At 44.5% G+C, this 14,214-nt stretch overlaps 1 protein-coding gene across 1 annotated transcript in view; it reads right to left on the bottom strand.

Moving 5' to 3' along the window:
- CCDC80 (coiled-coil domain containing 80) overlaps window positions 1-14,214 on the bottom strand; it is a 130,119-nt gene that overhangs the window by 45,818 nt on the left and 70,087 nt on the right. Inside the window, exons 4-5 of the mRNA XM_040423822.1 lie at window positions 11,156-11,292; window positions 5,753-5,904 (exon numbers count right to left, since the gene is read on the bottom strand). Of these exons, the coding sequence (XP_040279756.1) occupies window positions 5,753-5,904; window positions 11,156-11,292 (289 nt within the window). The remainder of the gene's footprint in view (window positions 1-5,752; window positions 5,905-11,155; window positions 11,293-14,214) is intronic.

Here is a 14,214-nt window from a genome sequence, read left to right as displayed (position 1 = left end):
CACTAACTTGTGACAAAAAATAAAAAATTCTAGGAACTCGCCATGCCCCTCACGGAATACCTTGGGGTGTCTTCTTTCCAAAATGGGGTCACTTGTGGGGTAGTTATACTGCCCTGGCATTTTCCAGGGGCCCTAATGTGTGGTAAGTAGGTAAATGACCTGTGAAATCCGAAAGGTGCTCTTTGGAATGTGGGCCCCTTTGCCCACCTAGGCTGCAAAAAAGTGCCACACATGTGGTATCTCCGTACTCGGGAGAAATTGGGGAATGTGTTTTGGGGTGTCATTTTACATATACCCATGCTGGGTGAGAGAAATATCTTGGTCAAATGCCAACTTTGTATAAAAAAATGGGAAAAGTTGTCTTTTGCCAAGATATTTCTCTCACCCAGCATGGGTATATGTAAAATGACACCCCAAAACACATTCCCCAACTTCTCCTGAGTACGGCGATACCAGATGTGTGACACTTTTTTGCAGCCTAAATGCGCAAAGGGGCCCACATTCCTTTTATGAGGGCATTTTTAGACATTTGGATCCCAGACTTCTTCTCACGCTTTAGGACCCCTAGAATGCCAGGGCAGTATAAATACCCCACATGTGACCCCATTTTGGAAAGAAGACACCCCAAGGTATTCAATGAGGGGCATGGCGAGTTCATAGAAATTTTTTTTTTTTGGCACAAGTTAGCGGAAATTGATTTTATTTATTTTTTTCTCACAAAGTCTCCCTTTCCGCTAACTTGGGACAAAAATTTCAATCTTTCATGGACTCTATATGCCCCTCACGGAATACCTGGGGGTGTCTTCTTTCCGAAATGGGGTCACATGTGGGGTATTTATACTGCCCTGGCATTCTAGGGGCCCTAAAGCGTGAGAAGAAGTCTGGAATATAAATGTCTAAAAAATTTTACGCATTTGGATTCCGTGAGGGGTTCATGTGAGATTTTATTTTTTGACACAAGTTAGTGGAATATGAGACTTTGTAAGAAAAAAAAATAATAATTCCGCTAACTTGGGCCAAAAAAATGTCTGAATGGAGCCTTACAGAGGGTGATCAATGACAGGGGGGTGATCAATGACAGGGGTGGTGATCAATGACAGGGGGGTGATCAGAGAGTCTATATGGGGTTATCACCCCCCTGTCATTGATCACCCCCCTGTAAGGCTCCATTCAGATGTCCGTATGTGTTTTGCGGATCCGATCCATGTATCCGTGGATCTGTAAAAATCATACGGACATCTGAATGCAGCATGACAGGGGGGGGGGGGTGATCAATGACAGGGGGGGTGATCAATGACAGGGGGGTGATCAGGGAGTCTATATGGGGTGATCACCCCCCCTGGAAGGCTCCAGGGAGACGCCTGTATGTGTTTTGCCGATCCGATCCATCTATCAGTGGATCCGTAAAAATCATGCGGACATCTGAATGGAGCTTTACAGGGGGTTGATCAATGACAGGGGTGTAATCAATGACAGGGGGGTGATCAGGGAGTCTATATGGGGTGATCACCACAGTCATTGATCACGCCCCTGTAAGGCTTCATTCAGACGTCCGGATGCGTTTTGCGGATCCGATCCATCTATCAGTGGATCCGTAAAAATCATGCGGACATCTGAATGGAGCTTTACAGGGGGTTGATCAATGACAGGGGTGTAATCAATGACAGGGGGGTGATCAGGGAGTCTATATGGGGTGATCACCACAGTCATTGATCACGCCCCTGTAAGGCTTCATTCAGACGTCCGGATGCGTTTTGCGGATCCGATCCATCTATCAGTGGATCCGTAAAAATCATGCGGACATCTGAATGGAGCTTTACAGGGGGTTGATCAATGACAGGGGTGTAATCAATGACAGGGGGTGATCAGGGAGTCTATATGGGGTGATCACCACAGTCATTGATCACGCCCCTGTAAGGCTTCATTCAAACGTCCGTATGCGTTTTGCGGATCCGATCCATCTATCGGTGGATCCGTAAAAATCATGCGGACATCTGAATGGAGCTTTACAGGGGGTTGATCAATGACAGGGGTGTAATCAATGACAGGGGGGTGATCAGGGAGTCTATATGGGGTGATCACCACAGTCATTGATCACGCCCCTGTAAGGCTTCATTCAGACGTCCGGATGCGTTTTGCGGATCCGATCCATCTATCAGTGGATCCGTAAAAATCATGCGGACATCTGAATGGAGCTTTACAGGGGGTTGATCAATGACAGGGGTGTAATCAATGACAGGGGGGTGATCAGGGAGTCTATATGGGGTGATCACCACAGTCATTGATCACGCCCCTGTAAGGCTTCATTCAGACGTCCGGATGCGTTTTGCGGATCCGATCCATCTATCAGTGGATCCGTAAAAATCATGCGGACATCTGAATGGAGCTTTACAGGGGGTTGATCAATGACAGGGGTGTAATCAATGACAGGGGGGTGATCAGGGAGTCTATATGGGGTGATCAGGGGTGATCAAGGGTGAATAAGGGGTTAATAAGTGACGGGGGGGGTGTGTAGTGTAGTGTAGTGGTGCTTGGTGGGACTTTACTGAGCTACCTGTGTCCTCTGGTGGTCGATCCAAACAAAGGGGACCACCAGAGGACCAGGTAGCAGGTATATTAGACGCTGTTATCAAAACAGCGTCTAATATACCTGTTAGGGGTTAAAAAAAACACATCTCCAGCCTGCCAGCGAACGATCGCCGCTGGCAGGCTGGAGATCAACTCTCTTACCTTCCGTTCCTGTGAGCGCGCGCGCCTGTGTGCGCGCGTTCACAGGAAATCCCGGCTCACGCGAGATGACGCGTATATGCGTCGCTGAGCGCAGGGCTGCCACCACCGGAACACGAATCTGCGTACAGCGGTCCGGAGGTGGTTAAAGGGTTTTTGTCACCAAGTTTTGGGCTATAGAGCTGCGGACATGCACGGCTAGATCGCCGCTAGCATGTCCGCAATATATCTGTCCTATAGGGCTGTGTGCTTTTAATTTCTTTAAAAAAGGATTTTATAGATATGTAAATGAGTCTTGTATGTGTCCAAGGGGCTGTACTAACCTTACTGGAGCCCAGCCGTGCACAGCCACGCCCGCCTGTGAAGGAGCCCAGCACCGCCTATGTCCTCCGAATCTCCTCCTTTCATCAACTATAGATTGCCATAATCTCGCGATGCGTGAGCTTGCGCATGCGCAGTTCTCTCCCTGAGGCTGATGCCAGCACAGGGAAAGAACACTATAACGGCACTGCGCATGCGCAAGCTCGTGCATCGCGAGATTACGGCAATCTATAGTTGATGAAAGGAGGAGATTCGGAGGACATAGGCGGTGCTGGGCTCCTTCACAGGCGGGCGTGGCTGGACACGGCTGGGCTCCAGTAAGGTTAGTGCAGCCCCTTGGACACATACAAGACTCATTTACATATCTATAAAATCCTTTTTTAAAGAAATTAAAACCACACAGCCCTATAGGACACATATATTGCGGACATGCTAGCGGCGATCTAGCCGTGCATGTCCGTATCTCTATAGCCCAAAACTTGGTGACAGAATCACTTTAACTAAATGGGACTGAGTTTCAATACCAGGCCCAACGACTACAATATGTATGAAGATGTGCCTAGTAAAGTTTGAAGAGGATTTAGGGCTTGCTGAAGCACTGCAGCCTCATTGATCAACTTTGAGTTGATCATAATCAAGCTTTGATGATTGCTCAGGAGATCGAGCTGTCAGAGAGCTTGTCTGATGGATTTAGCTGTGAACAGCCTTCTGCAGCTTGCTGTTTAACGTGATACTTAGAACCTGCACTAGCAAACTGGTTGCAGACTTTTGATAAAATCCAGTTGCAAAAATTATTATTTTTGCCCAAAATAAATGGTCTTCCGCAAAAGAGTCCTTCAAAAGCTGCCCATAGCCTTTAAGCATGATGGGAGACACTTGAAGTGAAATAGCAATTAGGGAAAGTTTTACGTATATCTTTTCTTCTTGGAAGTGCCATTTTATTGTGTACCACAGAATTTATATCAGCCAGACTATTCTGTTCAGTGTCTAACTGGGGTTCCTGGGGCCTACCAGAGGAAATTATTCTTGGTGCTCAACCCCCATCATCAAATAAAGTCTAGTAGGTTTTGATTCAAGAAATAAACCCTAATGGCAAGTTATTGGCTCCAAAGACAGCTCCAAATGTTTTATTTTCTCCTAGACCTTTGGGGCCCACTATGGTATGAGAGTCTGGACTCACCAGAGGATCCTCTGATACTCTGGTGGACCATTCCAATGCTGATTCTACAGTATATATCTTTCCTAAACTAAATGGATCACAAAAGTCGTTACAGATTGCATTGAAGTAGATGTGATTACCTTTTACAGCTATACAGTGAAATACTGTGATATGTTTAGAACCTTAGTAAAAGTGTATGCAGAGACCTAAGATTTACCCTGTGTACCATCATGCTGGTGTTTTGGAATCTTTAGTGTCAAGTGTTGACTTAATTCTCAGTGTCTTGGATCTCTCATGTAGATTTTATATATAATATTGGCAGTCATTACTTCCTTCATTCAGTTTTTTCAAATTTACAATAATACTTTTTGGAGGCCTCTTCCTGCAGAACTGGAACTGTACCTTCCACTCATTGGGAGGTTTGAAATATGGATGTATGGTATTCATATGTCTCTTTTCTATTTCTAGTGGGTGGCAAATATCCAAAATATTTGAGTATGAGTATTAGAAGGCAATGCACGTGTTTGTTCTTACATGAAAATGTTCCTGTCCAGAATAATTGGTGAAGTCGTATTATTAAAAGCCAAGACATTTTGAAATTGACAATGTTTTGTTTGAAAAAAGGACAGATTCAATAAATGGATATGTTTTAGATAATTTATTGTCAGATGCAGTTTGTAAGATGATTACAACAGATTAGTGAACTTATTAATCCCTTAGTGACCAACAAAACACCATTTTATGGTGGTCACTAAGGGGTTTTAGGCTAGGCCGGTGCCATTTTACGGTGGTCTAGTATAAACGCTGCACAGGTCTCCCATGCAGTAAAGAGCAGGAGCCTGGCTCTCTCTTGAAGGCCAGTCTCCTGCTCTAACATCCCAGGTAAGCAGAATCACTGATCCGTTTAACCCTTAGATACGTCGGCCAATAACATCGGTGGCATCTAAATGGTTTCAGATTGAGGGGTTTCCTCTGTCAGCCATAGGCACTACAGAGAAAATGAATAAAACGTAAAAAATATGTATTTGATATTGCTGTACATCGTACGTTATAATGATATTTATGCTGCAAAGTGAATGTCACAAAATTTACGAATGTAAAAATACAGTGACAATATTGCTGTTTTTTCAATCCCCTGTCCACAGAAAAAGTTAATAAACGTTACTCAGTGAGTATTATGTACCTAACTTGTCCAGCAAAAAACAAGCCCTCGGCTATATCAACTTCATAACTTTGTTTTCCTAAGTCGCCAGGGGTTCTTATGTAGTTTTCAGATTTCAATACTTTGGGGGAGATTTAACAAAACTGGTGTAAAATGAAACTGGCTTAGTTGCACAAAGCAATCAATCAGATTCCAATTTTCTGAAATATGAAAGGTGGAATCTGATTAGTTGCTAGGGCCAACTAAGCCAGTTTTCTTTTACACCAGTTTTGATAAATCTACCCCTTTAAGAGAATAATATGCAAATCGAATTTCCTTCTGTATTCTGTGAAACTGTGAATTACCCAAAAGGCAAATTAGACTTTTTTTTTGTAGAAGCTCACCTTGAGAGAAAACTTTCCAGTGACCTTGTCTTGTCTTCCCTTTTACATGTAATCCCATCCCTCTTCTGCTTCTCCATCTCTTTAATTCTGGATTGGAATGTATCGACAATGTCAAAGACTGACTTCATCGCAATAGGCACTTCGTAATATTGCTGTATGGTAAAAAAAGAGCAAATAAAAACCAATATAAATATGTATGCCAGGAACTTCACAATTTTATTACCATGGTTATGACCATGAATAAAGATGATCAGATTCATCCGAAACGCGTAGGTAGGTATGTTGCTATGTACTGTAGTGGATTATTTGCTGAAGTTTCTGTCTTTTGAAGGAATTAAAAGTGGTGAAGCCGACACCATATTGATTCCGAGCATTGTTGAACAGAACCTTGAGTGAGTACAAAGTATTGAACTCCTTCCCCTACATTTAATGTGGCCTTGCAGGTATATTGTGGACAATTTTATTTATAAATTTGAAATTAAATATGAAATTTGAATGATCAGAACATAGGCGATAGCAGAGGTTGGGGCATAATCATTTAAGTATTATTAGCTACAGGGAACATTTATTTCATGGTTGACCTACACCTTCAAAATTTGTGTAGTAGACTCTTGTCTACAGCTACTTTAATTATTCCAAAATCTGCTGCTCAAAAGTGGTATTACATACATCTACCATTCATATTGTTACAGTGCTGCTACTCTGCTAACCTGTCCTGGCTGCATGTGCCCACCTCCCGCTCCCTTCTCCCTGGGGGGTTTGGCCGCCGAGTCTGTTCTCTCCCTTTATGCAGGCTGTAGCCCCTCCTCCACTGTCCACGCGTGTGCTCCCTCCGGTCCCTTACAGAACCAGCCCACTTGCTGCCTAATTCCCCCAAGCCAATGGCTGACGACATTGGGGTACTTTAGGCACCTCTTCTGTGGGAAGGTGCCTGAACAATTGGTTTCCTAGTGTGCCTGTACCCTGCTAAGGTGTCTGCTCTGTTGTCTGCCTGTGTATCGACTTTCTTCCTGTTTCCTGGTTTGCGACTCTGCCAGATCTGTGCTTGACTCCATATTGACCTTTCGCTGCCTGCTCTAACCTCGGACCACTTACCATGCTGCACTTACTCTGTCCATCCTGACCTCAGACTGTCCCTGACTACTATTCTTTGCCTGAACTCTCAGTGCTCTGCACTGGGGTCTCTGAGCCCCATTGGTGGGCATGAGCTGTCAATCATACAGAAACTACTCCAGGAGGTAGTGGCCTGGTGGTTCCCTGCAGCAAAGTCTAGATCCCTGCGCAAGGCTTAAAGGGTGAAAACCAGGGGTTTGCCAGGATAATGCCCTTAGAAGTAGGCCAAAGCCAAATCTGATTTTTAACCCAGTGTTTCCACACCCACTTCCATAACACATATCTACACTCACTGGTATTTATTTATATGAGCCCCTATTTGGCCTTCTATCAGCTTCTGGCAAGAATGCTAATATAAAAAGTATTCTTGTAAGGATAAACAAAAATGGAAAATGGAGTCGCTACTTGTCTCAAAGTTGGTATTAACTGGAAGCATTCGATAAAGGCAGACTACTAGGATGAGTGATTTGGCAGAGGTACTAATGTACAGTATGCTGAACACTACTGCCAGTTAAAAGAGAATAGAGAGGCTTTCATCTAACAGTCATCCCATTATCTCTTTTGCTATGGCTGTTCTATGCCTGCAGAGATTAGTGCAGAAAAAGGAAGTGCTGACTAGGATTAGTATATGACTGGATGAACACATTTGAGTTTCTCCCAGAGCAGTAGAGAACAGAACTTACCTCCCCCTGTCGTTCTGTAGTAAAGTTGGGGACAGATAAATTACTACTAAGTCACCTCAGATAAACTCTAAAGTCCACCATACACATGAATATTGTCAGTCAAACCTATATTTTCAGGGGAGACTGGCCGACAATCTAATGGAGGACGCCCCTCCAACAGATAAAGTCATGGGAGAAATGGATCAGCCACATTGATTTCAACACCAGTTCTTTTGTTATTCTGGGAGATAAACAAAGACATACATGTGTAGGGGTTCAGGAGAAATTGCTGTTGGCTAACAGCTATTGAAGGCAGTGGCGTACCGCCAATATAGGCAAACCACACAGTTTCTTTGGGGCCCGCGGCACAGGGGGGCCCGGTGCACATGGAAGGCCCCACCCCCTATGTCTACTCTGCTGCACAGACAGTTCTCCCTCCTACCCCCCCCGTCCCCTGCACCGGGACTCAGCACAATGGCTCTTCCTACTTCCAGTCAACAGCATCGGTAACTGAGGCAACAACAAGACCCCGGCTATGGAGACTTATGAAGCTATGGAGCAGGCAGGTAAGTGCGCCAGGTATGTGGACGGGAGCAGACGGTGTATTGAGCCATCTCCCGTGCCTCTGCTGCAGAATCCGCTCTCCGCCGCTCCCGCTGTGGAACTTTTCTGTGTGCGACACGGTGACTTCAGCCTGGATGGCCACCTGCACTTCCTAACTTGTCCCTTCTTCTGTGCGGGTTCCTTCAGGACACGTCTCCTCCTCCCAGCAGGGCTGGTCTCCTGCTCAAGTGCTCGTGCAGCCCCCTGGACACATTGGGCTGGGGCCCACCACTGGCACAAGGACTCTGTGGGGGCAGGTGCCCAATGCAAGGGCAAGGATTAATATGGCAAGTGCCCACTGCAAGGGCAAGGATGGGGCAGGTGCACACAGTAAGGGCAAGGATGGGACAGGTGCCCACAGCAAGAGCAAGGATGGGGCAGGTGCCCACAGCAAGAGCAAGGATGGGGCAGGTGCCCACTGCAAGGGCAAGGAGTAATATGGCAGGTGCCTACTACTAGGGCAAGGAGCTACAATTCCTTTGTGGGGGCAAATTACTATATGGGGGAAACTACTGTGTTGGGGCAGTGTGAGGGAAATTACTATATGGGGGAAGTGTGGTGGAAATTACTATTTGGGGGAAATTACCAAATGCCCCCCTCCCCCCCATCGCCGGATCCGCATGACAGGGATATTCAACGGCAGCCATGGGGGCATCAGGAGCGATGCGGGTGTCGGGGAGCGGAGTAAGTATTACCTGTATCCGGTGCCTGGGCATTTTGGGGGGCATAATAGGGAGGGGGCAGGGAAGGAGCCAGGGCCGGCAGTTGGATGGGCCATGGGTGGGTAGTGGGCAGAGTTAGGGGGGCCCAATTCATATTCTTGCTATGGGGCCCAATGACTTCTATGTACGCCCCTGATTGAAGGTGTACTGGTAGTTTACACAATGGCTCCATGGGGGCTAGATACTGAATTAGGCTCCATTCAGACGTCTGTATGAATGGTCCGGATCCGTTCCGCATAATTACGCATAATTCATTCAGCAGGACCTGCGCTGACGTCACTGCGCTCACCATGTGGTGAGCCCGATGACGTCAGTGCAGGTCCGTTTGCAGGTCCTGCAAGAAGAAGAAAGAAGACAATAACGGCTGCGCGATCAAGAGGATGAGGTGAGTCATTTTTTAAATTATTTTTTAACCCTCAATGGACATTTTACTTAGCATTCTGTATTATAGAATGCTATTATTTTCCATTATAACCATGTTATAATGGAAAATAATAAAGTAAATGGATCTTAATAGGGTCCCGGGGCTCATCCCTATTTATTAACATCATCTCCTTAGCAACCATCCATGAAAATCGCATTGCATCCGCACTTGCTTGCGGATGCAATGCAATTTTCACGCAGCCCCATTCACTTCTATGGGGCCTGCGTTGCATGAAAAACTCTGAATATAGAACATGCTGCAATTTTTACGCAATGCATGATGTGTGAAAAACATTGCTCATGTACACAGCCCTATTGAAATGAATGGCTCAGGATTCAGTGCGGGTGCAATGCGTTCACGTCACGCATTGCACCCGGGTGGAAAACTAGCCCGTGTGAAAGAGGCCTTAGGGATATGCTTTACAGCAACCACTCATTGACTTTTAGTTTTCTAGGCATGCTCTGTGCAGAGGACATTTTACATCTTTTCATAGGTGATATCTGTCATTCTAATCCTGCCTCTAATGATAAGCAGATAACTACAGTATTGTCATCTGTGCAGACGAAGAAGTGGAACCTTTTATTAGTCTTAGTGGCAGGTGTGAAAACAGCAGGATTTAAGGATTTCATGTTTTTTTTAAAGATAGATAGTGACATTGAAAATTAAAAATAGCCACCAAAATTCTTTTAAATATGTTTAACATAAAAACATTATTTAAACAATAGGTCATTTATATATGACACATTGCCTTTAAGGCTACTTTCACACTAGCGTTTTTTGCGGATCCGTCATGGATCTGCAAAAAACGCTTCAGTTTCAATAATACAACTGCATGCATCCGTCATGAATGGATCCGGTTGTATAATGTCTTCTATAGCCATGACGGATCCGTCTTGAACACCATAAAAGTCAATGGGGGACGGATCCGTTTTCTATTGTGCCAGATTGTGTCAGAGAAAACCGACCCGTCCCCATTGACTTACATTGTGTGTCAAGACGGATCCGTTTGGCTCCGCTTCGTCAGGCAGACAGCAAAACGCTGCAGGCAGCGTTTTGGTGTCCGCCTCCAGAGCGAAATGGTGACTGAATGGAGGCAAACTGATGTATTCTGAGCGGATCCTTTTCTATTCAGAATGCATTAGGGCAAAACTGATCCGTTTTGGACCGCTTGTGAGAGCCCTGAAACGGATCTCAAACGGAAAGCCAAAACGCCAGTGTGAAAGTAGCTTTAGATGGTAACCTGCATACAATACCTTTATAAGGTCCACTAGTGAAACATACGTAGTAGCGTATATGATATCTTATGGGTTTATAGCCTGTTATTAGGATATATGGCATACTGTTTCTTGTGATTTACTTGGTTTGACCTTGTAAATAACAGTTTTGGCCTCTTGACAAAAATTTCCTGTTACCCACCACTGCATTTTTATCTTTGCACACTGAGGAATTTTAAACAGAACGTCTTTTATTACAGACGTGGTATGCTACCTATGATATGGTACATGGAAGTTAAAATATCCAGATGTTGGCTACCATACATTTGAATATGTCCTTAAAAATCAGTGTTCAATATACAAAATTTCAATAGATCCAGCGGATATACTAGAGGAGTATATTCATAATTTTCTGGGCAGAAATTTCAGCGAACTTTCCCAGTCACCTGAATGGGGCTTAAAGAAACCCAAAGCCTTATACACGTGCACTGGATGATTTTGTTCCATAAAATAAATGTCTGCAATGAATTTTCCAAATGTGAACCTACTCCTAGGTGGACAAGTCCACAACTAATACAACTACTGCTAATGATGTGACACAGTTATTAATATCCTAATAATCACATAACTACAATATAAACAATAACATATAAACTTCTGCTTACCTTTACTCTCATATCCAAATCTGTCAGCACCATGAAGAAATCATTGTAGGTCATGCCATACTCTTTTCTTAATTCTGTAATCAGCTCACGGTCCAGCAAGTCATCATCTCCAATTACCTTCATTGGTTTTTCATTATCTACGACAATGCAAATAGAGCAATAATAAAACACTTCTTTCCTCAGATGATACAATTAACAACGATTCTTGTATACACCGCGTTTTTCTTGTTAGAGAAGTTTGAGTAGAGTCGTTTGTCCTTCAGAGCTGACCTTCCTTCCATAACGGAGGACAGGTCAATCACACCAGCCTTGAACTCTTTAGCTCACCCATAGTTGTTTCCCTGTTCCCTATGTACTTCCTTCAGAGTTTAACTGGTCCACCATGGCAGCAGAGGATTCTCCAGAGGATCTAGGTCCTGACACAATAATGGGCTTCTAATACAACATTGCAAAAATTCTAGCCAAAGAACAGCAATTTGGAGAAGTTTTTAGAGTCAATCATGTGCCAGGAAGGTCTATTTCCTATGGTTTAATTCATAAATGATCTATTAGACCGTATTGATGATGCATCCAGCAAGTACAGTACTAGCAAATTCATTTACAGGTTTTGTATGGATGTGTCTGATTAGTCAAGACCTGGCAGAAGAACACCAGTCTTGATGTCTTTTGCGTGCTTTGTGTGCTTAGTCATATCCAGACCTGACTATGCTTAAAGGGAGTCTGTCACCACATTTCAGCATATTAGACCGATCAAATAGGGTTATATGATCCACCCAGAACTTAAAAACTGTACCTTTGTTGTAGAAAACAGACTTTTCTTTTAGCCGAAAATGAACTTATAAGGTTATGTTAATGAGCCCTCTCAAGTGCCCAGGGCGGTCTCTCAATCCTCGGAGCCCAAGGCAGCACCTCCTAAACGGCTCATAACCCCGCCCTCCGTGCGCCTCTGCCCGCCCGTTGTCTCCCCTCCCCTGTCCTTTTCCACTACGGCTGTGCGGTCCAAATCGTAGCGGGCGCATGCGCAGTAGGTATTGCGATGCCCTGCCAGGAGCGGGCATCGCATTGTGCATGCGCCCGCTACGATTTGGACCGCACAGCCGCAGTGGAAAAGGACAGGGGAGGGGAGTAAACGGGCGGGCAGAGGCGCACGGAGGGCGGGGTTATGAGCCGTTTAGGAGGTGCTGCCTTGGGCTCCGAGGATTGAGAGACCGCCCTGGGCACTTGAGAGGGCTCATTAACATAACTTTATAAGTTCATTTTCAGCTAAAAGAAAAGTCTGTTTTCTACAACAAAGGTACAGTTTTTAAGTTCTGGGTGGATCATATAACCCTATTTGATCGGTCTAATATGCTGAAATGTGGTGACAGACTCCCTTTAAGCACTCATATGTAAAGTACTGTATTTTTCGCTTTATAAGATGCACTTTTCCCCCCCCCCAATGTGGGGGGGAAAAGTCAGTGCGTCTTATAAAGCAAATGTGCAAAAAATCATCGTAGCCAGCACATTGTTTATGTTAGCCTGGACCTTGAAGTGTGGAGCGGGTGGCAGCATTGAAGCGCGGCAGCAGCAGTGAAGCTGAATGCCGCCAGCCTGCCTGTTTTCCCTCCATAGCCGAAGAGAAGGGAGAAGAGTTATTCTCCTTTTCCTCTGCTGCCCTGCATGGTCTGCTAATTGGCGGTGAGGTGCTGCTCCGACGCCTCCACCAATCAGCTTACTCCCGCCCAGCCATGCACCGCTGCTAAAAGAAGAAAGCCAGTAAAGTGAATGACACTGGCTCTCAATGGACTGTCTACCGTAGTTTTTGGGTGAGTAAAAGCCAGGACATGAAGGAGAACATGAAAGGGAGCTCAGAGACATTAAATGACTATAAACCCCCTCATGCAGTGCATGGTTGTATTCTTAAGCATGAGGGGGGTTATAGTCACATCTAATATAAACACTCTCAGACTGTACTGTAATTGGTCTGTGTTTATATTAAATGTGACTATAATCCCTCATTATCCTTAAGGAGACATCCCTGTACTACAGGACATGGGTGCATTCCTATGGATGAGGGGGTTATAGTCATATTTAAAATAACACTTATAAACACTCCAACAATTACAGTACAGTGCCTGGACAGAGTTTATATTAAATGTGACTATAACCCCTCTCATCCTTAAGAATGTATTTATGTACTTCAGGGCCTTGATGCATCCTCATTGATTAGTGGGTTTATAGTCAAATAACATAACTGTGCATCATCTGTAGATCTCCCATAACTGTGAGTCATCCACAGATCCTCCATAACGGTCATCCACGGATCCTCCATAACTGTCATCCACGGATCCTCCATAACAGTGTGTCATCCACAGATCCCCCATAACAGTGTGTCATCCCTAGATCCCCATTGGTACAAAACCCACCAAAGCACACCATTTGGTTCAAAATATTTTTTTCTTATTTTTTTCCTCTAAAACCTAGGTGCATCTTATCATCAGGTGCGTCTTATAAAGCAAAAAATACAGTAGATATTCCACCCACATAGCAACACATATTCAGAGTAACATAGTACATAAGGCCGAAAAAATATATTTGTCCATCCAGTTCGGCCTGTCATCCTGCAAGTTGATGCAGAGGAAGGCAAAAAAAAACAACTGTGAGGTAGAAGCCAATTTTCTTCACTTTTGGGGAATAAAAAAATTCTTCCCGACTCCAATCATGCAATCAGAATAACTCCCTGGATCAACGACCCCTCTCTAGTAGCTATAGCCTGTAATATTATTATTCCAGCTCGTAGCTAGGAATCCACATTGTTCTCTAAGGATTTACATTCATTTTAATATGATCCACTGGCCCCAATGGTAGCTGTGGCGAGGTGACTAACGGGCCGGTGTTGTCCCCATGCAGTGTAGCTGCTATTGAGTAGCAAAGAATATGCACAGAGTCAGTGGGTGCGACAACAACAGTTAACATTACTGAAGAATAGCAGCTTAAAACAGCAACCAAGTAAGGGACAGTTTGTCTATCAAGAAAAAGCTATGTTGCGTTTTCTGCCGGATTCACATGGCTATATGGTG

This window comes from Bufo bufo, chromosome 3 (assembly GCF_905171765.1).
Source record: "Bufo bufo chromosome 3, aBufBuf1.1, whole genome shotgun sequence".
NCBI classification, from domain to species: Eukaryota; Metazoa; Chordata; class Amphibia; order Anura; family Bufonidae; genus Bufo; species Bufo bufo.
Note: the sequence above shows the minus strand (reverse complement) of the source record. Positions and strands in the feature narration are given on the sequence as shown.